The sequence below is a fragment of the Xiphias gladius genome, chromosome 9, assembly GCF_016859285.1.
Source record: "Xiphias gladius isolate SHS-SW01 ecotype Sanya breed wild chromosome 9, ASM1685928v1, whole genome shotgun sequence".
NCBI classification, from domain to species: domain Eukaryota; kingdom Metazoa; phylum Chordata; class Actinopteri; order Istiophoriformes; family Xiphiidae; genus Xiphias; species Xiphias gladius.
The window spans coordinates 17,195,859-17,222,142 of NC_053408.1; the positions used below are offsets into that span (position 1 = coordinate 17,195,859).

General features: G+C 40.4%; 2 protein-coding genes across 2 annotated transcripts; both read right to left on the minus strand.

Moving 5' to 3' along the window:
• Positions 1–212: 212 nt before the first annotated feature.
• On the minus strand, positions 213–18,103 carry vstm4b (V-set and transmembrane domain containing 4b). The gene is made up of 8 exons (XM_040134416.1): positions 18,004–18,103; positions 14,664–15,071; positions 5,647–5,700; positions 5,287–5,394; positions 5,153–5,186; positions 4,890–5,014; positions 3,656–3,720; positions 213–3,126 (listed from the first exon to the last, which is right to left on the minus strand). The coding sequence occupies exons 1-8, from the start codon at positions 18,053–18,055 to the stop codon at positions 3,001–3,003; spliced, it is 972 nt and encodes a 323-aa protein (XP_039990350.1). The 5' UTR covers positions 18,056–18,103; the 3' UTR covers positions 213–3,000.
• A 2,262-nt stretch (positions 18,104–20,365) lies between these two features.
• LOC120794002 (transmembrane protein 273-like) lies at positions 20,366–25,425 on the minus strand. Its single transcript, XM_040134508.1, has 4 exons — positions 25,351–25,425; positions 22,276–22,329; positions 21,203–21,310; positions 20,366–20,674 (listed from the first exon to the last, which is right to left on the minus strand). The coding sequence occupies exons 1-4, from the start codon at positions 25,409–25,411 to the stop codon at positions 20,619–20,621; spliced, it is 279 nt and encodes a 92-aa protein (XP_039990442.1). The 5' UTR covers positions 25,412–25,425; the 3' UTR covers positions 20,366–20,618.
• Between the last annotated feature and the right edge of the window lie 859 nt (positions 25,426–26,284).

The following is a 26,284-nucleotide window of genomic DNA, read 5'->3' on the forward strand; positions in this document are numbered from 1 at the left end:
TATGATTTTATCCAATTCATCAGATAAGTCAAAATATGTTCAGTGGTTGGACTAGGACAATCGATCTTTCACAGAATTAATATGCACAAGCAGGGGCCCAGCTATACAACTATATTATATATACTATATATCAGCCTGGACCAAAGTGATTGTCCAGGCTGAAATATTGTCATCCAAAGAGCCACGCTGCTAGCATGGCTAAAACCATCTCTCTGGCAGCATACTGCTTACATCCACTTTCATATTTATTTCATTTATTGATACAAACTGTACAGCTGAAATGAACCAAATGAACAAGAGCAAAAATGCTGGAATGTTGATGAGAGGTCAGCGGTGGGCAGAGAGAAAGCGGGTGAGAGCAGAGAGGCACCATTCACACACATGGTTCTAGTTAGCAGACTCCCATTAAGGACAATGGAGTCTGGAAGAAACTTTACATTTCACAGTTTAAGGGCATTTTTAAGACACTCCTAGCCACCACTGAAAGGTCATTTTTCAGTCACTTCATATGGGGATAATACAGACTGTGCAACTAAACTGAACAGAAGAGAGCCACAGTGGGAAATTGGAATGCTGACAAATGCATAGGTCAACAGTGGATTGCTCTACATTGTAATGTAATACATAATGGGGGGGGGGGACTAAAAATGTCCAAATACATAGAAGACAAGAAAACTTACTACTGTCCTGTACCGCATTTGTTGGGCTTTAACAAGTGACAGGCAGCTGCATTGGAAGTCAGCTTTTGTGCTACAAGTGTTGATTGAGGCTACAATCATACAGCTTGACTTTTCAAACAGACATGGATAACCTCTGTCGTTTTGTGTCTGGAGACAGCACAAAAAGACAGAATTCTATGTGTATATCAACTGTTAGCTAGCAAACCATAGTTGCTACATAGTTTCTTAGAAAGTGGTTACATAATTGTAAGGCAAATTCCACATATATGTTCATTCTTACATTTTTTTACAGAAGAGTCAAATCATTTTACTCAAGTGACTGCATGCTCTCTCAAACTATTAGTCACCAGATTATTAGCTAGTTTAGCAGACGTTTGCTACTGAAAATAGGGGCAAAACAGCACTTGAGGATGGAGTTCAGAAGGACCTGAGCAAGCGTGCCGAAGAAAGCGCGACTTCTCCATCTGCACGGATAACTCCACATAAGATAGTGGAAGTCTTGGGGGAAGGGAGGGATCCGGTGCCTTTGTGTCTGGGTTTCAAGTTCACTGTTTAAAAAACTCTCCTTTGCTTTTTCCATGCCTGAATCCAGAGGACCATTAAATGGAAAAAGACTCCTAAGCACTTTCACGCTCAGATTCATGGAAAGTGAGAAAGCAGGAAGACCGTAGCAAAGGTATGTGGGATTTCAGCCGATGTGGCATCTGGCTCTTATCTCAAACAACAAAATCACCTTAAGTTTTTAAGTAAACTGTGACTTACATTAATATGCAATAATCCAAACACAGGTCTTAGTTTGTCCCTGTTTGTAGATCTGGTGTCACAATTGTTTTTTTCCATTTAAAATATGTGCCTTTGTGTATGAGGCTACAATGGTATTTCTCCTACATACAACTCCACCCTTGCATGTATGTATATACATGTGTGTGTTGCTAACAGCCTGTTAAGTTGATGTTGGCACCAGATGAAAGGGCTTGCATGGTCTCACATAAATGCCTCGGAGAGGGGGGTTCTTATCACTGGGGGCTAATTGCTACTTTAATATCAACTCTGTGGAGTTGTGGTCGTTATAAACTGCAGCCTGACACACAAAAATAGACTGAACACAAATGTTGTGAGGCAGATAATCCTGGGAACACACTAGAAGTAAATCACATTTGAAATTGCATTGGTTCACATTCATAACAACGGATGTCTTAAATGTATTTAGTCTCCTGTTTGTAAATCTACTCACTTGCAATGGGTTTTCCCACAATTCACTGTGTAAATGAGTGTCAAAGAAACGTGGAAGAGGATGTCACGGGAACAAATAAATTGCTATATCAGTATATGAAGTGCAGCAAACAAAATGACATTTTGTTGCTTACATAGAGCCTTCTTGTATTCCAATTTAATAAAATGCCAGCTTCCAGAATAATGTCCATTCATGAATTTTAGAGGAATAGTTCGATATTTTGGGATAATAGCTCATATGAGAGGATCAATATCTCTCTCATGTCTGTACATTAAGTATGAAGCTAAAGACAGGAGGCAATTAGCTTAGCTTGGGAAAGTCCAAGGCTGGAGGCAGGGGAAAACGTCTAGCCTGGTTGTCTACAAAGTTCAAAAATACAAATACCAATGCCTCTGAAGCTCACTAATTTATGGAGTCCCCTTATTGCAGCTGAGAAAAAAAAAGAGCCATGTGTTAATCTGTTCTCTGGTTTACAAATCCGTGCCCACAGATTTGAAACCCATGCACATGGTTTATAAACCTCGTTCTTGGATTTGTAATCTGTGGGCAAGATTCCTAATGAATTACCTCCTGGTTCTAGCTCCACATTTAAGGCACAGACATGATAGTGGTCCCAACAACTCACCCCAGAGTAAACTTGAGTTCAGTGGCTGTGATAACTACACACCACCGGACTTTGACCTGTTGACATCACGTTGCAAATACCGACTGAATCATGTTTGATATGATCGAGGAGGCTCAGATTAGCCTGCAAATTCAAGCCTCCAATCTCCGTACGGATTGTGATGATGGAGGGATCTGGTCTAAATCAGCACTGTAGTCTTCTAATGTGTTCCCAGTTTGAGCTACACAGGATTCAAACATGCAAAAGAAAAATACTATCAGTATACAAAACATTTCCCTTTTGCATCTTGGTCTCATAAATGTTATATCAAAGTTCATATAAAATCATATGTACAATTTTGTCATAATTTTAGACGTTACACATTTGGCCCTTCACAAACCATTTGAATACAAAACAATACAGACTATAAATAGACAATAGTTTTACATAAGGCACAATTATTAATGGTATATGAATTTCTCTCATAGCTGCTGCTCCCCGAACAGTATCTGAGCGTACACGGTGCCACTACGTGACGCCTTGGCTTCTGGAATTGGCTTCACCAGATCCAACTCTGCGTAGGTCAGATTCTCCTCCACTATCTTCGGCTAGAGATGTGGAGATAGAGGAGAGGGAGGAAGAACAAAGTAATGATGGAGGTGAAGGGGAGAGGGAAGTGGAATTAATGGTGTGAAAAGGACAAGGAATGATTTTTATGCAGAACTCAAGCTAATTACAGGGCTGATGATGCCATAGATTCAACAGCAGGCTGCGTTCGGACGTCACCTTAGAGGATTTCTGGGTTGCCATTCAAATGCAAAGTTGTCACAGAGCCACTTCATTTTCTGGTACTTTTTCTAACAGTCATTACTGTCACATGTTGGTTGCTCTTCGTTACATTTGGGACAATATCAATGGCAGGCTCACTATGAATGCTTTGTATGATACAGTATGATAAGTTTTAAGCAAAAGGTACCAATGCATCTGCACTGTTGGAGAAGTTCTCTCTAAAGTGAAGTAAACTCTGCATACATATAAATTACACAAGCATAAAAACAGGCAACATGATTACTTAGAAACAATAAAAGAATGACAATGAAAGCAAGCATCTTATAAAAAGGCATGGATGGTGCTCACCAACACTACTTTCCTTGGTTGTGGTTTTAAAAGTTTGGGTTTCCTTGTTTTGTCTCCAATAGGAGCTGTGGGGACAAAACAAAAGTTAGTGGTTTTGCAGAGATCTGTTTAGCAAATATAATGTATATATTTTCGTGTACAACAAAACCCAGACAGTTGTGAGTATAATAGGACGGATTTCGAGGGTTTTACTGCTTCCAATATTTAAAATTCAATCCCACTTCTAAAGTAAATGGTCTACTGAATACACAAGAACCATTCAACTCTTTGGCTTAAAGCTGCACTAGTCGCTTCTAGAAATGAACCTACAAAGAACTGTAACCCGACCCTATAGTACCTCTCAGCTTTTATGGTGTTTTAGCATCTTTTAGGTGTTTGTTTTGGTTTTATGGCCTGCAACTTAAAGGTATAGTTGGACATTTTGGGAAGTACAAGTATTCACTTTCTTTCCGCAAGATGGATACCACTTAAGCCAGTCAATTTAGCATGAAGATTGGAAACAGCGGGAAACGCCTATCCTGGCTCCTTCAGCACTTCCAAAGCTCACCGATTAACATCTTTTATCCCATTTGTTTGTGTCTACAGGTTTTGTTTTTTTTTCCACAGTAAAAAAATACTGCTTTAAAACTTACTATCAGCTGCACAAAACAATTAGCGCTTCAAACCCCCAAAACAGAGTCATTTCCATGTCAGCACAGGTCCCATTTGAATTTTAAAATATCAACAGCGAGTTGGGAGGAAATATAGGGATTTGGGACGTCTGCCACAACATGGCGACCCTTAGGTTGGTAATGAATTCACAATAACTTTAAAAAAAATGTTGTTTTTTTTACTTTCCGTGAAAAAAAAGAGACATTACATCCCACATGCTAACCAAGAAGTGGACTTGCTGTGACTGAACTGTGGTTTGTTAGGGGTGAGAAAGTTTTCCCAGTCAACCTCAGGAAACAGCCTCATAACTTAAGACTTTATATGTGGAAGGGATGGATGCTGACCTGTAATTCCAGCATGTATTCATGTTTGGAAAGCCACGAAGAACAAAATGAACCAAGTGTAAATCTCAGTTTGGACTGATGCTCACATTTAGCTATTTCTGCTGGTGTTCTTTATGGGAAATAACAAGTTAATGTAAACACTTGTAAATACAAGTTACAGGAATCATGATCTAATTTCTTTTGAGTATGCCTTTCTGAGTGAACTTCTCCAACACGTTTCAGACCACATAAAACTTTACCTTTGGCTGGTATCTCTGGTGGTATCTCCTCTTGGTAGTCTCTGCTCCTTTTCTTCCTGTACCTCCTCTCCTTCTCCGGCAGAGCAGGAGACACACTGACCACACTGGTAACTGTCTCTCCCGAGCTAAAGTGAAAACAAATGACAAGAGGTTTGGTGCGGTGAAAAACATTTGATTGTTTGTTACCTTTTTTTTGGTAATTCGTATATTTTTTTATGAAGAGGTTTATTTAAGTGTGAGGCTGTGTTGCTTTAAAATCTTACCTGTTATGTGAGCTTTTGACCAGGTGGTAATTATCTGCAAAAATATAACACATTCAGAAACATAATAACTGGTACAGAGACAATGATTATTGCACTTTCAGAGATGAGTGGGGAAGGATGTTGATGTTGCTAACCTTTTAACCGCTGCTTCCTCTGTATGTACTGGCAGGTTACAGTCACCGTGAACATGCACATGCACAGCAGGCCCACTGAGCAGATCAGCACTGCACACAGGTACACATCTGAAACATACAAACATGTACACACACATTAGTCCACCAGCACAGCAGCCTTGGCCCTTGCTTCACTGCACACAAAAATCTGAAGGGAAAAGAAAGGAGTACATGGTTTGCTGAGCTATTTAAGGCACTGTAGTATATCCTTTGGGTTGGGTTATTTTTGCCTGCCAAGAACGATACAGTGCCAGTCCACCACAAACACACACACACACACTCTCTAACACACTCATACACACTAAAAATACGAAAACTTACCTTCAAACAAGCTCCACAGGCTTTCTTTGGCCTTGGTGGCCGGTACGACATGCACTACACGGAGAAAGAAAGAGAGAAGAGAAACATGTAAAGTCTGTATTCATCACTGTGGCTTCCCTGCCGCCTGATTACACGCTGGCTAGAGTTTAAATAAAGCTAATTGTAGGAAGACAACGAGCTGAGGTGGGCCTCCTCCCTGCCTGAGCCTGTCTCTGATTCACTGTCCAGAGGGCTCAGCCTTAACCTTCACTGGATGAAAAGGATAAATAGCTCATTAACTCAGCATCACTGTAAACTGTTACCTCACATCCACCCATGCTCTGAGCCCAACCATCTTTTTCACCTTCAAAACAAACTATTGCGGTAAAACAGGGCAACCTGTGCCCATTTTGGCAATGTCCACACAGTGGCTGAGAATGTCCCACATCAGACGTGCTTTTTCTTCCCGTGACATCAACAACATGAACCTTAAAATGTTGCCATTCGATTTACAGGCATTCGAGGTTCCCTGTTTGCATGGCAGTAAAAAAAATGTAGAGACAGATGCTGCAATTTTGGTATCACAGCAGCTCAGCTGCCTCAATTGCTAAGCCTTGCCCATATTAGTTATGTTAGTTGCTACACCTATCAAGGTTTTCAATCTAGCACTGTGCTTATAGAGTTGACATTGATTATTGGGGCAAATTTACCACTCGTAAATTCAAAGTAATTTTTGGAACAAAGGGTTCATTTAAATTTGATATTATTATTATTATTATTATTATTATTATTATTATTATTATTATTATTATTATTATCAGCTTTTATTTTATAGTCACAGTGTAGAGAGAGAGAGACAAGAAACAAGTGTAAGGTAGGGCATGCAACAATGGTCCCCACCTGGGAATGGAACTTTGAAATTTGCGTGATAAGCACCTTAACCATTAGACCACCATTGGGGCACTGCAACATGTAATGTCTGCCTGTAATGTAAGTCGGCTTTTTACATCACAGAGGGGGACAAAAGCAGAGTTCTCATTTTCAGTTGGTGACTGTTGATCTGGCCAGTTCAAATCACTGTCTTATCATTTTACCAGCTGTGGTTAGCAAACTAACCTTAGCTTCATGAGTTGGAAAGTCCGTCTCCGGTGGACTCGTTTATATTTCAGCTACTTCAAATAAAATTATAAGCCTGCAAAGGGTCTAAATATGCATTTGATGGCTACATATATGATATCTGATAACCTGGAAACTAGACTTAAGATACATCTTAAAGCAAAGAAAGTTAGAATCCTCAAAAGTTGAAGGTGAGCAGGGTTTTTTTTGTATTTGGGGTAATGGTAATTGGCCCTATAGTACAGGGAGAAAAATATTTAAAATCAGACTGCTTCATACACCTGCTGTGACTTGTTATGGTTGCCAAAAATAGTCTGGACAACCGCTATTTGGGGAGGGATTAGCGAACGGTAGATTTAAACAAAACTTAGAAATGTAGAAAAAGTTACGAGAATGAGGAGAAGCTTGTTAAATTGATGCGACTTAAATTGTCTTTTCATAGTTACCATATCTTAGATAAGATCTGGCTTGCTGTACATCCCAGCATAGAGCAGATGACCGTTAAGCCCCATAAACAAAAATGAACGGCAGCGGGGGATCAAAGGCCTGTGAATGCAGCCTAAATCTGTAATGAGAATCCCAGCTATGTGCTTCTTCTGTCCAAAATGACTGCGAGTATGTTTTCCATACTCAATGTGAAATCTTGACCCACACACTCACTTATTTCTCCACCCCATCTGACCACAGTTGTCTTAACACCACCGTACTCTTGCTGAGCCGGTGGTGGGAAGCTCGTGAAGGGACACCCACCAGCGTCTTGAAATACCCCAAACCACAGCAGCTGACGACGAACAGCCTCACCGCCACGCCTGCTGGAGACTTTCCCAGACTGGCTGCACTGTGTGCTGACTGACTGACTGACGAACCAGCAAGCATGCCTCAGAAAACGCAAATTTTATCTACACATAAACAAAAAAGAGACCGTCACAATATCTGTAGGTGAATGAAAGGAAGAGAAGATACTGTATTTTCTGCTAGTTTTGGGGAAGTTAATAGACATATGAAGAAGTGGACGCACACTGAAAAATACAAACCTAACTGAACACTTAGGACGAGCTCCCAGTCACAATTTTCATGAGGTAAAAAAACAGAGATTAAAGCCCAGGCTATAAAGCTGTGTGGAACAGCATGAGTATGATTTAAAAACTGTCAAACATTACGTAAAGCAATGGGATGTTTATAGCAAAGCCCGCAGATCTGAGAAGACTAAGATTACTAAGGTTTCTGCAAAATGCTGCATCATGCATACACCTCTACAGTCAAGCTACTCATTCTGTTATATGATAGCATTTATTGAAATTAAGTTTCGCTGTGCAAGGCCAGAAATAACAGGGCACTGGTACACAACAGCAAACAACACACATCTTTCACCAGTTCACATAGCAATATGTCAAGGGATGCCAGTTTAGAAAATGATATGCACTGAGCAGCCATGTTAGCGTTTTGCCCAAACCCTATTCACTTTCAGACTTATTCATGTTATCGACCACACATGGTTGAAATTTTCATGGAGTTGAAATAAGCTCCTTCACTGCCAGTTGTCCCTCTAGTTTTTTTCAGACAATGAAACCATTTTGATTGACATGTTTCAATACTTTTCTGGACCCCCCCCCCCCCAGACTGTAGGTTAAAACGCGTTTCTGAGAAGCAACGGTCCTCATACTGGGACCGTTGTGAAGATACCTCTGGACTTTGTCCCCATCTGTGAAACCACTAACCCTAAACTGACCATATGTGACCTACATTCTGCTTTTTGGAAACACCGCTCTCAATCATTTTTAAAGGGAAGATAGAGAGGACCTGGCTGTGGATTGTCACAATTTTTGCCAAGTATTTACTTTTTGAATATGAGTAGGCTTGCAAGTTAAATAGCTTTGGACTGTGCTCGGCAGCATTTTTATGTTTTATGCGCATTTTACCAGCCTAAGAAACCAGTCAAGAATTAAAAAACAACGACATAAAAAGAAGATTAAGTGCTTTAAATAAACACGTCAAGGCAGACACTGAGGATTCAGCTGCAGTCAGATTCTCTCATATCTGGTGGGTCATTTTTACTAGACAGGCAGCTTTGTCAAATAGCTTGGGTAGCTGTGACAGGAGTTGACAGCAAATGTAAGTCAGCACTGAGGAAAAATGTCTGTATATTTTACACATCACAGCTTTTTTCATGTAAAAAAGAAGTATCTCAGATTTGTTTACACTGTTGTTAATGTAGCTACCTAGTCTAGCTAGCAGGCTCCAGTTGCTTCAAGTGGCAAATGATTTATTTAAAGCCCTAGCCTTCCTTCACAGTAAATTATTCACAGCGTAAATCTTGATAACATCTATCACGTTTATGTGGTGATTGTGCCTCAGGTTCTGTGTAGCTCTGTCAGTGAGGCAGCTGTGCATGTTGGAATAATCAAAAATTGGACAGTGTGTGCCATAAAATTGTCTTTTATCCTCATCTACAAAATGTCTTCTTTTTTTACAGCAGCTTTTGAACGGCTGCAGATGGCATCGGACTAAGTGGAAACATTCAACAAACTACTTTTTGTTCATCAGACCCACAGAGTTGCATTCAGTTGCTGACTGTATTTCAGATTTGTGGCTCTTTTTGTGCCCCAACAAACCCAACACTGTAAACATCAATACAAAGATGTGGACTGGAGTGAATAATGATCCTCTGTGTCTTCACTATCCACTGAGTCAGTCAATGCTGTAATTTAATGTATTATAAATGACTGGAGATGAATGAAAGTACACAGCAGTGTTGTGTGTCTTGCCTCAAATAATCCACGCTTTAACTTCCTGTTGTGCCTCTGCATCTTTTCTTCTAAGAATTAGCTTCTTTCTGTACACTTGGTCACAGAGTCTCTATTATGGACATAAACATAGGCCGATTTAGTTGATTTCTTATTCATTTGTGCCCTTTCTTATACCACTTTCTCTAATAGAAAAAGCTCTTAAGAAACGTGTGTGGCCTCAAAATTCTGATATTTCTGATTTTAATTTTTCCTTCTTAAGCTGCCAGTAGAGTATCCAGGGGTCCCTGTTCCTACTATACTTAAACACATGCCACATCCGTGTGCTCTGTACCTTTTAGAAACACACTTGTTAACTTGCAATTGACCACATGTGTTATAGAAATATCTAAAAGTTCGTCTTGTTTATGTCAAGAGGAGGCTGTATCCACACTGTGCTCTGCCCTCAGTTTTTCTACCAAACCCTCTGACCTCTCTGGATGTGTTTATTCTAGCAGTAGCAAGTAGAGCAATGGGAGTTTTGTGTGTGAGACAGATTGTGGAAACACCTGGTCACCTAATGTTGTCCGACCACAAGAATTCCATCAGTTTGATGTCACACACACACACACACACACACACACACACACACACACACACACACACACACACACACACACACACACACACACACACGTGCACGTGAAGTCACAGCCATCTAAAGTGGGGACCAGGAGCAAAGTTCCCACAAGGGTTTGAACCCTCAGATGTATAGCTGATGTTTATCAAAGCTGTCAACCGCTGGTTTGGCCATGAGGAAAAAATACCACTACCTGCTGGTCCAGTGGGCAGAAATAGAACAGTGTTCCTGTGTTGTTAGCGCTTTGGCCTGTATCTTTACAATCACCCAACCTACATCCTGCACAGTGTATTACTAATCTTAGATATTCATAATTCAAATGGTGAAAATTAAACAGTTCACCTTAAAGTTACTGCTTTGGTTACAGTTTTAGTTCACTGGGATTTTGTTTTAAAGGAAGGCATTGGTTGAAGGGGCACTCCTCAAATTTTACATGTAAACTTGTTTTCCCCTAGTCCAAGCCGAGATACAATAACCCGTCAGGGTTACAAACAGGGTCCTTTTAGGGCAACCAGCTCATGAAATGGTTCAGGTAAAAAAAAATGGAGAAAAATGTAGAAATTTGCAGTAGGAAATTCAAAATGAATTGCTGATTATGTGTCTGAGTCAATCAAAGAACTATGAATGTGTTTTAAAATTTGATTTTCAACTGGAGCTTAGCATCATTGATTTCTATCTATTTGTATTATTTCTAACCTTTCAAATTAACTTTATTAACTTTTCAGCTCCAAAACAAAATTCTTTGAGTTTTTATTTTCTTTTTAATAAAAATCTGCAGATAATTAGCTCTACAGTTTTTCAAAGCTTTTCTGACCGGATTTCTATAACAAGGATGGATGAAACATGGAATTGAAATTTTCCAAATGATCTGGAGAAAAAAAAATCTGATCTAACCCTAGTCATTCGTAAACACACATGTGCATGTGAAGAAAAGCAGCAAAGTAGGGTTGCACGTAGAAAATTAATCAAAATCTATATATAACATGTAATATCCACATTGCAAGAGGCTGCAACATTGTGTGGAGGTCACAGGACAGCCTGCTGAACAAGTGAGGTATTCTGGTCTCTTCCTGAATCTTTGGCTAAGCTTCTTGTCACCTCGACTGTATAATGAAGAATAAATGATGTAGTTGTATTTTCTACGTCTATTGCCATTCAGGTCATAATTGCAGCATTCATCCAAAAATGTCGCGGTGTGCTTTTTTTATTATTTTCAGCGTGAAACCATAATGGGTCGGCACTTCCTTGGATGAAAATAGCTCTCCACATCCTTGACCACAAAATGTGAAAGAGCCAGACATGAGCCAGCTGCCCACTCGACTGTCACTGCAGACAAACATTCAAACTTTACGCTCCTCAGCACAACTATCTCTTGTTGCCGTTCTGCTGAGTCTCTTTGGTCTATCTGCCTGTTCTCCTTTTGGGAGGGAAACTCCTCGTGAGGGCCAATGTCAACAGCTCTCAGTAGGGACTGCGTGTCTGCCCGGAACCAGACTTGGCTGCGGACACCCTGAAAGTCACAGCCTGTAGGAACCCTTCCATGGAAAATCTGGTGAGCAACGTCTACTGTTCAAAGTGAGGAGGAACACTAATGGTACTACGGTAATAAATTTAAAATGAATTGTCTTCAGGTTCAGATTCACAGTGTGATTCACTCAAGATAAAAAGCAGCAATTTGCAGACACAGGGTATAGCAACTGATCATTCAGTAAACCCCTCACCTAAACAGTGCAGTCTAGTCATATCTTAACTAGAGTACGCACGGCAGGTCTGTCGAGCTTTGGATATCTCCACATGCCCCGCATTGAGATCTACTAGAGCGATACTAGGCATTTTAAGAGCTTGTAGGGTGGTATTATTTTTCTAGCCTCTAACTAAACTAAAAATGTGCAAGGTGTTACAGGTTATGTTTCTAAAAAAATGCCCATTCACAACTAGCACGTCTCCTGTGTAGTACTTCCTCACTGTGTGTATCCGAGTGTAGGATCATCAACGGTGACGACATTGTCATTGAACTCTAATTAGCCTAATCTGCCACTGTTAACAGTGTAAACTGCACATGTGCCATGCAAGGACTGGCTTGACAGGTGTAGCGAGTTGAACGAAGAGGGCCGGCCCGAAGAGAATGGTCTCAAATACTGCTCTACAAATCTGATCTCCAAATGAACAGCTAGGAGGGAAAAAATGACAAAGCATTTGAAGTTTGATTCTGGTTTTAGGAAAGTGAAGGGATTTCTCTGCAGTATCTGGTACCAGTAGATGTGTCATCGTTTCCGTTTAACCTAACGCTCTCTCTGCTCTTTCTCCGTGATCATTTTCAAACCACAAGTTATTGCAATGGAGGATCCTTTTATCTTCAGGCTTGTTCCTAACCAAGGACATTTCCCCTCTGAAATCAAAAGCAGGACGGTGCTTTTGCTTATTGAACCCACTTCACCAGCTCTTCAGACAGATGAATTACATCATCCAGTTGCGGTCAGAGAAACTGCTGCTACTGGAGACACAGAACTGCTCCCCTTTTTCTTCCCTTCTATCTGCAGTGTACTGTTTGCACATTTTAATTTTACACACACTTAAAACGGTGACATATTTTGGGGTAATTAACAGAGCTGCTATCAAATATGTGATCGCACATAGGGTTGTTAAGCCTTCAGGTTAAGTTCAGTCATTTGAGGCCTCACTGACTGACAGAGATTTAGCATCTACGATCTTTATCAGACATTCCGCCAAAACCTCGAACAGTTTGATGTTCACAGCTGGGAGCTGCTCAGTAACAGTCACAGCTTTCTGCTGCACACCACCCTAGCATCTATTTAAACTATCTGCGGTCACACTATTATCAAAACAGCGTTTGTCATTGCTTCTGTTGTGGTTGTCGGAAATAGTTGTTAAGTCTTGGCACTGCACTATATAAAGACGGTGATGACATTCTGTGAGAAACTGGGCTATAGCTAATGATGTCTTCTACCAAGAATGAATGGTAGTGGTCTAATGCAGGGGTTCCCAACCTTTTTTGGCTCAAGAGCCCAGTTTTAGTTCTGACATTTCTTTGCTTCTGCATACTTTTCAGACAGGAAAATTCAATTAATAGTTATGACAGAACATTTTAGACCCAAAAGAGGGCCTTTACAGCTGTATCAACTGCTGTTTGGTCAATTAAAAGACAGGGCTTAAATATGACATTTATAAATTGATTTTAAAACCACTACAACTAAAAGAAAAAGTGTCACAAGGTAACATTTTCAGTGAGCTTGGCATTTGTCCCCTTTTCAAAGACATAAGTGGCTACTGTAACAAGCGTTCTGTTTACATACATCATAAGTAACCTGGGTCTGCTTTAGCTAAATTTCTACACCGTTGTCTTATCAATTAGTCTTATGTTCCAAAACAAATCCAAAAGCAAATTGTGTAATTGTTTAATTACGCAGTGGTTATGGCTGTATTAGCCTTGCTAGAACCATCAGGGTCTGTCGTTAACATTAAGTTGGGAATTTCGCTGCGGAGCTCAACGTATGTTGCAGTCATCTGCAAAATGGTAACATTAGTAAGGTTAAACAAGCGGTCCCAGAGCCCCAACGTCAGTAACGTTATACAAGTGCAATTTGGAATATCAAGTACAATAGCTAATGGTAAACTCCATGGAAATAACATTAACACCTAACTTTACATCCAAACTGTGATGGCTAGCATTCGCTAAATCAAAATAACTCAGCCTTATCAGGCTAATTAACAGTCCCAAGCTTGACATATTGTCATATAAGCCAATTGACGTTATCATAACACTACTTTAAGAGATTATGTTAAGGCACATGGGCAGTCAAAAACTGACCTCCTACAGACTGCCCTCTTCAGCCTTTACCCTTCTTTGAAGCCAACAACTCAGAAGGCATGTTTCTAATTTCATGTCCTGTGAGTCTGTTGTTGCAGACCCAGAGACCCTGTTTTGTTTATCTCATGGATGCATGCAGTCAGGTGACCTGGGACACAATCCTCCCTGTGGTGTCACACAATATACCAACTTCATTTTTTTAGGGTTACCAAAGACTGAAGTACAATAATTGTATAATGATAATAATTACTCATAATTAACAAAAATTAATCGCTAGCTAACAAGTAATTAAGAGGTAATTAGTAAATAATGTTACTTGATAACAGACAGTTAGAAGTCATGATATAGTTGATATTTTTGTCTGACATTAAAACTCGTCACTATTGGAATCCATGGAATTAAAGCTGATCATACCGTCTGGTCTCTGTGAGGGAGAAAACTAAAAACTGATTACAGCTACCTTTCAAGCATGAGTGTTTAATGCAAAAAAGTCTTTGAGTGGAGCATCCCTTTAAGAAACACTATAAGCACTATTCTTACAATAGCAAAGGTGTGTACAGTCTTTTTTGCCTGGCATCTGTGTGGACACAATCTTGGTGGTCTTGGCCCAAACGACCGCAACTCCGCAAAATGTGAAGCAGGGTGATGCTCGCAGCGTGTGCGTACTTGGCAAATCTTTCGGTGTTAAGAAAAGGAGAGGAAAAAACAGATGAATAAATCCAGCCCTCACCTCTGAGCTCGGTAGCAGCGGTGGAGTTGGATGAGGCCTTCCAGCGGTCCTGGTGCTTTTTAAACTCCTGCACCCGGCACATGTAGAGCCCCCGGTCCCCCTCGGACACGTTCAAGATCAGCAGGTCAAAGATCTTCCCCTGCTTCACCACCGTCAGTTTCAGTTTGGGCCACGGGAAGCTCTTGGTGTAGTTGCCATAGAAACGGGCCTTCCTCATGTTGACGCGGGCGATTAGGAGTTCGTCCTCCTGCCTGTCTGTGCCCGCAGGTAGGAAAGTCCATTTTACTACCGGTAAAGCGGCATTTCGGCGCCGCTGGGACACAACACAGGAGAGAGTGATATTTTGACCCTCCTGGGCCACGGTGAAGGGGGATGGGGTGATGGTGACATTGATGGCCAAACACAAATCTGGAGAAGCAAGTTTTAGACAGGTTATTTTAGAAAGTGTACCTGCCTACAACATGCAGTATCAAGATTTTGGATTTGATCGACTGATGTCTGTTTATCACAAATATGGAACCAATATAAGCTGAAAAGCATGTCAGAGCAGTGGGTGCAGGTTATTTCTTAACAAAACAGGCGTGACTTTGAAGCCATGTTTCTCTCGCTTGTTACGACTGCATGTTGGTGACAGCGACCGTTTCATTTTGACAGAGTTGCGGCATCTCTCAACACATTCAGCTGTTTTGCTTGTCTTACAATTGTTTAAACCATGCTACAGACTTTTGACTACACTGTCAAAAATATCATGCAAAATTAAGCACGACACTTTATATACGGTGCATTCCTTTCTAATGAATTTGCAAAAGAACTAAAATTCAGTTTTAGCTCTGTCGTTATGGGGTATGGAGTGTAGATTGGTGAGGGAAAAAATACACTCAAACAATCTTAGCATAAAGCTGCATTATAACAAAATGTGAAAAAAGTTTAGGGATCTGAATACTTTCTGAATGCACTGCATATATTTACTTTGTTTGGATTGTTATTTAGTTGTTCTAATGTAAAACTCAATGAATCAACTGAGAAAAGTTTAACAAGTGTTTATTCATAATGCGACTAAACATTGAGAGTTGCGAGTCCCTGTCCAGCTGCGTATATTCTCTCAGCAGTGGGGGAGTTACACAGTCAGTTCTTCATGTGACACCCAGTCTGATCATTACTGCTTTTGGCCACATTCCGACCAGTGCCATCACTTCTGTAATATGGATTTTACATCTCGTGCCATCTCATGGGGAGTGCAGCGCTAGGGACTGAAGATAATACCAGTATTCATCGAGGTTAGCATTGGAAAAAATATATCGGTGACAACAGCTGAATTTTAAGTTCAACTATTTTTGAGTGACAGTGGAGAGGAGGGGTAGACAACACATTAACATTCAGCAGAGTGACTGGGCTGTGTCTATATTCCACTCCCACTTCTGGCAAGGTGGTGGCTAAAATGCACAAACTGGTTGTTTGTCAGTGTTTTATCGAGGACCGAGATTATTCTGAAAATGACCCGAGAACACCAGTTTGGACTCAACTCATTTACACATGTAAATACAAATTTCAGATTTATGAACCTTAGCATGGACATAGTCTGACAAGTATGAATCATGTAACTCTAAGTTAGACGTACCGATGGTTTCAGTTAAGTTTTGACTGAAATACAATTCATGTTTCGAGGTTTGGTAAAAAAAAACCCAAAAACAACAAAAAACAAAAACAGGTCAACAGGTCAAACAGTCAAACACACAGTGAGTCGCACATTCAATCAACTTGTGATTTAAACGCCTAAATTTGAGCTCATGATAAGTTCTGAGCCGAATTTCAATGTAATTAGTTTGAATTTTAAGTTGAACCTAACTTAATCTCATTATGTCAACTTAAACATGAACGATGAGTTGATTTCATGAAATTTAATCGAAGTTTTACAGTGTGGTCCGAATTTGTCGGAGTGGAAACAAGTGAAAAACATTCTCCACTCACGGTCCACTTACTCACCCGCTCCGGAGGTTTTGACTGTTTCAGAAAGCATTTTTATTTTCCATTATTCACACTTTTGTCAACTACTTTTACCCAGTTTAAGAATAAACTGTTCATTGCTGCTGCCCAACTTTTAATTCAGGTTGGGAAAATAGGAAAGGTTGTCTTGTCATGTGCGTCAGTTTGCGATTCACCACATATTCATGGAGTTGAGATCAAGTTTCAGAAGTTTCTGTATGCTGTCAAATCTGTGTCAAATGTGAGGGGAAAAAACAGGAGTGTGAGGAAAAAGCGTCATCTAGAAGTTTTCCTAAAATGAAAGTAGCACTCCGAAGACTTGTATTAACACGGGGGATGGAAGCCCTTTTCATTCCACTGAAAATCACAGTGAAGTTACCGTAAATACAGCCTAATGGTTTAAAGATGGTAAGCATTACCAAAAGGAGCAGCTAATGCCTCGCCGACCGACTTCAACTTGTCTCTTGATCAACAAAACAGCAGGAAAGAACATCAGTGAAACAAATGTACTGACGGTTTGCTCCGCAAGTGGAAGCTAAACGTCACATCTGAAATCCATACGGTCCAGGACTCGCACTGCGTGTTTTTGCTCAACAGTCTTCTTCCCTCTCATGCTGACAGCCGTGTTGTTTTGGGCACGTGAAGACATACGTGGGATGAATATTGAGGAACAGATTCTATTGCTTAATGTGTTGCATGACAGTAGATCACACATCTTTTTTTCTGGCATTGGGCAATTTCATATTCCACACTTTCCATGACACGCAAGCATTTTACTGTCGCACAAGTCAGATGCTTTGAGCACAGCACGTAATCAAAATCACTGCCTCTTTTAAAGTTTTTGTCTGTCATTTGGTTTTGGAAAATACAGTTGAGAGGTTAAAAAAGTATTGTTTTGCTGATGAAAGGTGATTTGAATCTCTAAACTGTTACATTTAATAATCTGTTTTGACAGCGGATCCCTGAAATCACTGGAACTGAACGCAGAGGTGAGACCGAAAGCGCTGTTTTACTTTCAAACTCACAGAAAAACCACCAATTTTCACGTATGAATTCCCTCTCATCTCTGCAAACATATGCAGCTTTGACAAACTTTTTATTTTCTTGCCCACACAACCTTCAGTCTCTTGGAAGTATGTTTATTTTAGCAGTAACTGGAAAGAACTTATAGAAGTTTTACAGCAGTTAGAAGAGCATCTTATCTAGCAACAGTGTTTCTCTCCATGTCCTCGACCCATCACCCCAACATTCTTCCTGATTCTCAGATGTTTTCTGCGACGCTTCTCTTACAAACACTGGACAACATTTTGTCTCCACCACATCCATTCTGGTATGAAGTAAAATAAACCTCTCCTACCTCCAAACAGTGCTCGAGTCAGGAGAGCGAAGACCACAGAGGAGATCTTCATTTTCCACGGCTGCAGCCTCCATAAACTCCCAGTTAAATGGCTCTGAAGAAAAGAAGCCCCAGGTTTCCTCCTCCTCCTCCTCCTCCTCCTCCTCTTCTCCCCCCCCAGCCGCGGAGTGTAATATGAAACATTGGACACCCTGCTTCTAGTCAGAACCTCCCTCCGCCCCTCCCCCCTCCCGTTACACACACTGAAAACACATTTGGCAGGCTCACGTGCTCACACACACACACACAAACATATACACATGCACGCAGAGCAGACAGAAACAGACAGGTGAGCATGTGCGAGGACACACACGCACATACACACACCTCTGGTTCTGGCGACTGAGTAGGAAATGTAATTTCCTGTGCAGGATGGAGGGGAGGGAGGAGTGTGTTGTTGAGACTGACGCCGAGCAAATCACACTTCCAGCGCTGGAGGACGGCGGGCGCAGACCTCAGCCGGGGCTTTTATTTTGGAACACATTTGTGGGCATATCTGTGGCCAATAAAATGACGGAGAAGAACACTTTATGTAGATCAATTTTGTATTTAAAGTTTAAAGTCATTTTAATTATCCCAGAGTTTCCTCAAGTGCTAATGCGATGTGGTTGCTTATGGTGCTTTCAAAACTGACTCTTGAAACCCATGATTAATGTTGCATCTGTGTGTGTCTACATCTATCTCCCATTATCTCTTGTCTCATGTAACAGGATCCCACGGGGAATCTTTGTGCAGCAGTCTGTCAGCTTGGGGTTTTTGGGACACTTTTTTGGCTTTTATCAAACCTCAGAGAGCAGCGCCGTGGAGGTCTGGGACACTTTTGATTTACAGATAATAGCGGAGACAGCTTGCAGGGCCTCGTAAATGCTCCTAGTCTGGCGACAGTCTGACAAACGAAGCAGATCCCCTTCACAAAGAGGCTCCCACTTTACTAAAGCTCTATAACCTACAACATTTGGTGCAAGATGTGGTGAGGGATTTACCAAATTAGGGCTCTAAACACAGTGCAGAAGTCCTTACTCCTGCGTTTTTCCTGCTCATTATCAGTTCTGCAGACAATTCTGTCCTGAATTTTATACATCAGAAAAATATAACATTTTGGGTCCCAAAAATTGTGTCTTAAAGCTGCATTGTCTGATATCTGGCTACTTAGTGGAAAAGAGACACGCTAAACAAGTAACAAGCTAAAAACGTAACATTGGACATATTATCATTGCATAAAGTTGTGGTTAGCAAACAACTACTTATTTACAACGTTCTTTGTCTGCTGCGCCAACATTATCATTCAGGCATCAATTTAGTTCTATCATTCAGATGCTAAAATGCCCAGTAGAGCTGAGAGAAACTGCAGGGTTGGGCGATGATTCTCTGTGGGTTCATCACTGCAAGCCGCCCCTTTCACGTTATATCACGTTATATCACCCCTTTCACGTGATCCATTCATTATAAAAAAATACTGATGAGTGGAGCCAGGGAGTAAACACGTTAACTATGAACTCCAGTCAGTATTGCAACATATTCTATGCAATGTCTTATAGCTGAAGAATATGTTTCTGAAGTTGTAATCTCGAAGAAATCGGTTAAAGTGCAGCATTAGTTCAGGGACTGTGCAGTAAACAGTAAGACTTTAACAATGAGTACATCTATCAGTTATATTCTGTGTTTGCATAAAGCGTGTTTGCAGTATATTAGAGACAAGCCGGCTCTAATATACTGGTTATTGGTTCTACTTCATCCATCTCTAGTCTGGAGGACGCAGTCTCTGAAACGTGGCAGAGGACTCAGACCCCTAATTAGGACGATGTAGATCATATAGCACGGAGGTGGAACAGTGCCAAGACTCTGTCTATATCTATAGCCTGAGCTTGCAGTGAGTGCAAGAGTGCAAATGAATTTCAATTTCTGGAACTCCAAGATTGCAACACAAGACAGCAACTGGTCTAATAACACAGCTGGCACTATCCACGAAATGCTTCATGGAAAGAAACAGGGACGCATTGTCATTATGTGCCGTTGTGATTAGCTGCCAAACAGTAATATGTGTTCTGACATGAATACAAATAATCAGAGAACAAACGATCATTTACAAGGCTCCGTTTGGTTTCGCTCTCTTTGCGGTAAATGTTGCCCCCCTGTGGAAAAATGTATGAAATGTTTATTAGTCCTGAAGCTTTCTGCTGAGGGGTGCTAAATAATCTCTGTGCAGTATGTGTGTCAGTAGAGCAGTTACGTTTCCAAGGAAAGGGTGAAAAAAAAAAAAAAAAGCGCAAAGATCGACATATTCAGACTCCTAAAGGACTGGAGCTTGATTTATTGAGCCTTCTTCAAAAAACACAACTCCACCCGGCCAAATAAAAACCCACTGTGACAAATTCTCTTCAGACATATATTATGAAGACCGTGATGATACATGTTATTGAGAAACAAGATACAAGAGGTAAATGTGTTGATGTGTGTGTGACAAAACATGAGGAGACGAAAGGCCGCCTGGTTGACCTTACACCCAGATGCCACTTTTGCAGGGTTCACATCGCTCTGCACGCCCGCCTGACCTCGAACACTGCACGTCAGCGGACTCAGCTGCCGCGGGGTTCTCTGATTGGCTTAGATGGCTCAACGCGAGCAAGCGAGGCTGTGGTTGAGGAAAATAAAGGTTATGGGAGCCTGAGCCTTCTGATACAAACATGTTTCCTTGGATAAAAAAAACACAAGAAAGTTAGAGATCATATTTTTGTTTGTGTCTTTCTGAAATATTTAGGGTTCATCCTCATGAATTCGCACAGTTGTCATTTATAAAAATGGGCAAAAGAAAACAAAAGCGATCCATTATTTTTGTGTTTGGTTCAATTGCAGTATAATTATTATGTTGGTATAATAATTAACAAGTTTTTAAGGTTAACACCTTACTTCTTGGGGTCTCTTCATACTGCCATCTGAATAGAGATGAACCGTTTGACACATGACAACATAAATCATGATATTCACAGTACATCAGAAGCACACCAACTTACGAATTTTTCTGTGATTTAATTTACAAGAACCTAAAAACACGAATTTGAGAGGCAGAACTTAGAAACGTATTAGAAGTTGTAGTATCATAGAGCTCAAAAAATACAATAGCCAATGGCCGTAATGTGAGCCCCCTGGTCCATCACCTCACCTGTGATGTTTTCACGCAAATGTTTCCTGATGATGCAGACCTTGACGACAATGAATACAGCAGCTAAGAACAGGCCGATCCCAGCTCCGATCAACAAGTACTTAATTTCTGGAGGAAAAACAACCAGCAGACATGAAATGGCCAATAACAAACAGGATGAAAAAGGACACTTGCAACAGAGCAGAACAGTGGTTTGGTAACTCCAGCCCTCCTGATACTTTCACAACTTGTTGACCCCATGGAAGATAAAGGTCTCAGTCACGGTGTCATGCTCCTTTCTGCATATTAAATTGCGTCACTCGTGTTTGCAATCTAGGATTCATTGTGTGTGTGTGTGTGTGTGTGTGTGTGTGAGTAGTTGATTAATCTATTAATCAATTGACAGAATATGAATGGACAACAATTTTTAATAATAATTAATCACTTAAGTTTCATTTTTTTAAGTAATGGGCATTTTTCACTATTTTCCTATGTCTTATTCACTGAACAAACAATTGATTATTAAAGAAAATAATTGCCAGATTTATTGAAAATGAAAATAATTGTTGGTCGCAGCCGCACAGTTCTCCCACGATGGAGTAATAGGACATTGCCCAAGGTTTTCTGGGTGTACATTACCTGACACACAGAAACAAATGGAAGCAGTTTGACAAAACTTTACAAGCAAATCAACTAAATATATAAAATAATATTAAATAAAACAATGTAAGTCTTAGAGCTAGATGATTAAAGGTCTTTTAATCATCTGATACCAAGATGATTAAAAGACCTCGAAACCCTGGCACATAAAACTGGACCTATCTGAATAGCTGGATTACACTAGGTTTAAGCAATTAAAAGTATTTTTGTAATTGAACCATTTAAGGTTTTACTCTAAAATGTATAAACGTTACACAGAATTTTAGAACAAACACAAAGGAATTTACTGTGGCATTACAAGTAAGTATTGTTGCTAAATTTACCAGGAAGCCGCCACTCTAATATGCAGGTTAGGATTTCACTGACTCATTTGAAATGACCTCTAATCTACCTTAGAATCAGCATTATGTTCAGTGAAAAATCCGTTGACCCACCTAGTTTTTCTTCAGAATCTGCTCCATCTCCTCTCACACCCATCAGTAGACACTCTGAACAACACAATTCATTATTTTCAGGGCACAAAGCATTTTATTCAAACAAACAGGAAGGTGACAAAACCGCAGAGTTCTTGCTTAAATCAGATAAGACTGTGCTCAAGGACTGCAGTTTGGAAGGCTCAGTGCAAGAAACTGTTGCGCATTCCTCAGCCATGCACCTGCGGTGTTCTTTTCTATCTACTTTTTAAACATTGCTGGGGCAGCAGAAAAGTGACTGTCTTGCTTAAGGGCACCTTGACAGTAGTCATTGTTCCAAGCCTTAGGTTTTGACCACTGGAGAAAAGAGCCCTGCAATAACAAGGCTAGAATGGTTAGAGAGGTTAACCTCTGACCTCTGGCTCCTGCCTCATTTAACATACAGTAAATATCACGTGTGCTGTTGGAGGCTTTGTACCAGTGCACACACAGATGTGTTTTAATGCACTCTCAATGTGAAGTGCTTAAAAAAACAAGCGTGGAAGCGATTAACAAAATTTACAGCAATACGTTAAGTCATAAATAACAATTAACTGAGGCTTTGAGGATGGGTGTCTTCTACAACACACATACATACACACACAAGCTTGCACTAATAGGGAAACACACACGGTTCACATTCTTATTTTAGACCTAGCCTGACATGTGCCTGCTGCTAGGTATGTTGACAGTGAACTAGAGCCAGACAATTATTATCTGGTAACATGTGCCCAGTGTGGTGACCTGTGGGGGAGAAACATGAAGGCAGGGCAGTACATACATAATGATACTAGCTAAACTGTCCACTGAAGACCGTACATATTGTGTATGTCCGCCTACAGTGAGGAGGAGTGGTAATTGTGTCTTTAGATTTAAGGTTGTGAAAGGCCAAGGTCCAGACAAAAAGAGCGGCGTGTAGTCAGACATGCTGAATGGATTTAGACTACTCCTGGCTGACGTTTTCTCTCTAGCTTGGTGTGCAGAAGCTCCGTACAATCACAATCGGACCTTTCTAAACATTCTTGTCGAACCTTTATAGCAAAATGTGTGGCTGACATTTTAAAACCGTAAATGTGACCAAGAATGAGCCGGATCATCCTGGTTTGGTCAGTTCTTGAAGGTGCATTCATGTAACTGAGGAGCTGTTGCAAATAGTTGCTGTAGCTTGTGTTAGATTCACTTGCATGTATTAGGTATTACAATTGCAAAAAAAAAAAAAAACAACAAAAAAACCCCAACATCCACCATGTCTGCTTCTGCAGTAGGAGCGGGGTTTTAAGTTTAAGACATGCAAGGGAAAATATAGTAAGGAAACACCCCATTTTAGGACTTATTGCCAAGAGAGCCCTTGAGCCAGGCGCTCAGCTGCTCCTGTTCAGTGGCCAAAAGACAGTGGAGTGGTACTGTGGGCGATGGGGCACGACTGTAACTGAGAGTGGAGCAGGGCGTTGCTGAGACAGAGCACACATGCTCAGAAAGTGGCTATCTTACATCCCTAAGGCACCAGTGGCATTCCTCTGGCAGCTCTGGGACCCGCTCTGTTGCCGCTGTAAGTGGGAACCCTCAATAAGAACTGAAGTTCATGCAGCTTTAGCAATAAAACAAGGAGAGTGAATAACCTGTGACCTTTTCAGAAGTCCTTTTTTTCAGTCAGCATGTTATAGGATTTCATTTCCTTTACTTTTTCTTGAGGTGGCAGAAATGTGCATTTCACCTCAAGGCTCAGCACAAGAACAGGGAAGGTACCTAGCTGAAGGACACAAAGCAGGACGATGATCAGTGCAGCGTTGGCTGTTGCAGGGGTTAAACCTGTGACAAGTCATGGGGCAATTTATGAGTTATGTATCAGTCTATGGTAATTTCAGTTTATCACGTCCTGAGTGTGTGGAGATAAAGTTTCCAGTGACCAGAGTGCAACCTCTTACATAATGTGTCATGTCCAGCAAGCAGAGCATGGACAGTCGAAAAGCTCAGTGTGCCACAAGACTTAGAATAGAATGGCAATAAAAACAACTTTTACTACAAATAATATTGCATTAACATTGTTGTGATATGGTACAGGGCCTGAAAATGGCCACATGACAAAAAATACTTCATTCAATGTATGACTTTTAATAAACTTTACCGCCCTACTAACACAGAGAGCAGTACCTACAGAAGCGGTGAAATCAGGCTGTCCGGCAAACTGCGTGACAGATGAAAAGGTTGTAATGCCGTCATATTATGTCTTTTTAGACTGACTACTCGAGCCAAAAAATCATTGCACAGGACCTACGTACATAATACCTAAAAATGCAGACAATGCGCTATGCCTTTGGCTCTCAAAAGAATATAAGAGGAAAATTAAGTATACAAACAAAATGAATCCTCTCAGGTTTCCCTTTCTATTTAAGTACGTTATTTAAGAAAATAATAAAAATAACTATAATTATTATTTAGAGTTCATAAGATTCAAACATTCATTTACAATTATTAATTTACAGTTTAATACATTTAAATATGTTACTTACTAAAAGTAGCAAAACGGAATGATTTCCAGTCAAAAGCTGAGATGGCAGCTCCAGAGATCTGCTCAGCTAGTTAGCTTAAACAGTAGCGTTCGTTTTTTACCTAACGCTTCATTTAGTTGTGTGGAGTAACTAACCGAATAACCGGAATAATTAAGCTGTTTTAACAGAAATTATATATTTCTATGGAATTATATTTTTGATATGGTAACAAAAAATGTCACCGAGTCAGATTTTATTCTGAACAAATTCTATTCTTTAAGTAACTATGTAAAGTTTGTAGTTTGGCTTCATAGGTCCACCTTATTACCTACAAGATGGCCTTGCTGACATCTAATGGTTTTTACCCTCATCACAGTTAACAATCAAAAAGCTCACAGGCCACCCTGCTTTTAACACCACACGGCATGCTGCGCTCACCTTATCCAATTCATCAGCACTGCATGTGTTGTTTATATATCAAATCGCCATATATTGCATCATCATTGTGTAAGGCTCAGAGGCATTAGTTGCCTTTTAATGACAACATACAGAGGTCCATCGTACTCACCAGTGAGGAGGACAGCCCTGAGGACAGCTGACAAACACTCACATGTCTGAAAGGCTCTCATCTCTCTTGGTGTTTCTAGGTCAGTTTACTGACGTCTTGTAGTGCTGTGATACTTTTCTCACATGTTTTGACGAGCAATTTCCTGAGCTTGAGGGTTTCAAAGCTGTGCTGATTAAAAGATTACGCATTTATCTGACTTTTGTTGAATATCATTTAAATTATATATATATATATATATATATATATAAGTAATAAAAAGTAATATAAAGTAATAAATATCTGCTTTGATACAATTTACTGGTCCCGATAATACCCACTTTATGAAAGCTTTTACTTTGCTTGCTTTATGGTAGGCCTTTTGATAAGAGAATTCTCTGTTGCACAAAAAGTGGGGTTTTTTATAGTCCTTAAACTTTCCTAAAGTTCTTCAAACATTAAGATGTGTTCCAAGAAGATTTGTGTCTCTTATTTTCTGTATCAAAAACATTGAGCTCTTCTATATTTTACATGCACAGACTGCTTGCTGCAGCATTAAGTGGTTAGCACTGATACGTGTGGAAACAGAATGCTAGATGCGGGTTACTGATGCTGACGTTTAGGTGGAAAGATCTGTGGGCCAGATGTTGCCACAGCAGACATAATACTCCTCAGATTTATTACTGCCAACAAAATATCATAGGTCAAGGTCTCCACTAGTCTAAAGTAGACTGGATCCAACCCAGCGGGTCTGGACTTGAGATACCATGGAGTTGATAGTGTGTTTGGCAGCTGATTTTCATCCATGGTTAACATCTTGTCTTCTTCATGCAACAGTGATTTAACTGATCTGATTGGTCAGCCGCCTGCCGTTTCAGCCCCCGAGCCTATCAGTTATTGCAGTCCTGTCATCACTCCCCTCACACAAGACAAATAACAGTTGTGTATGTGATACAGT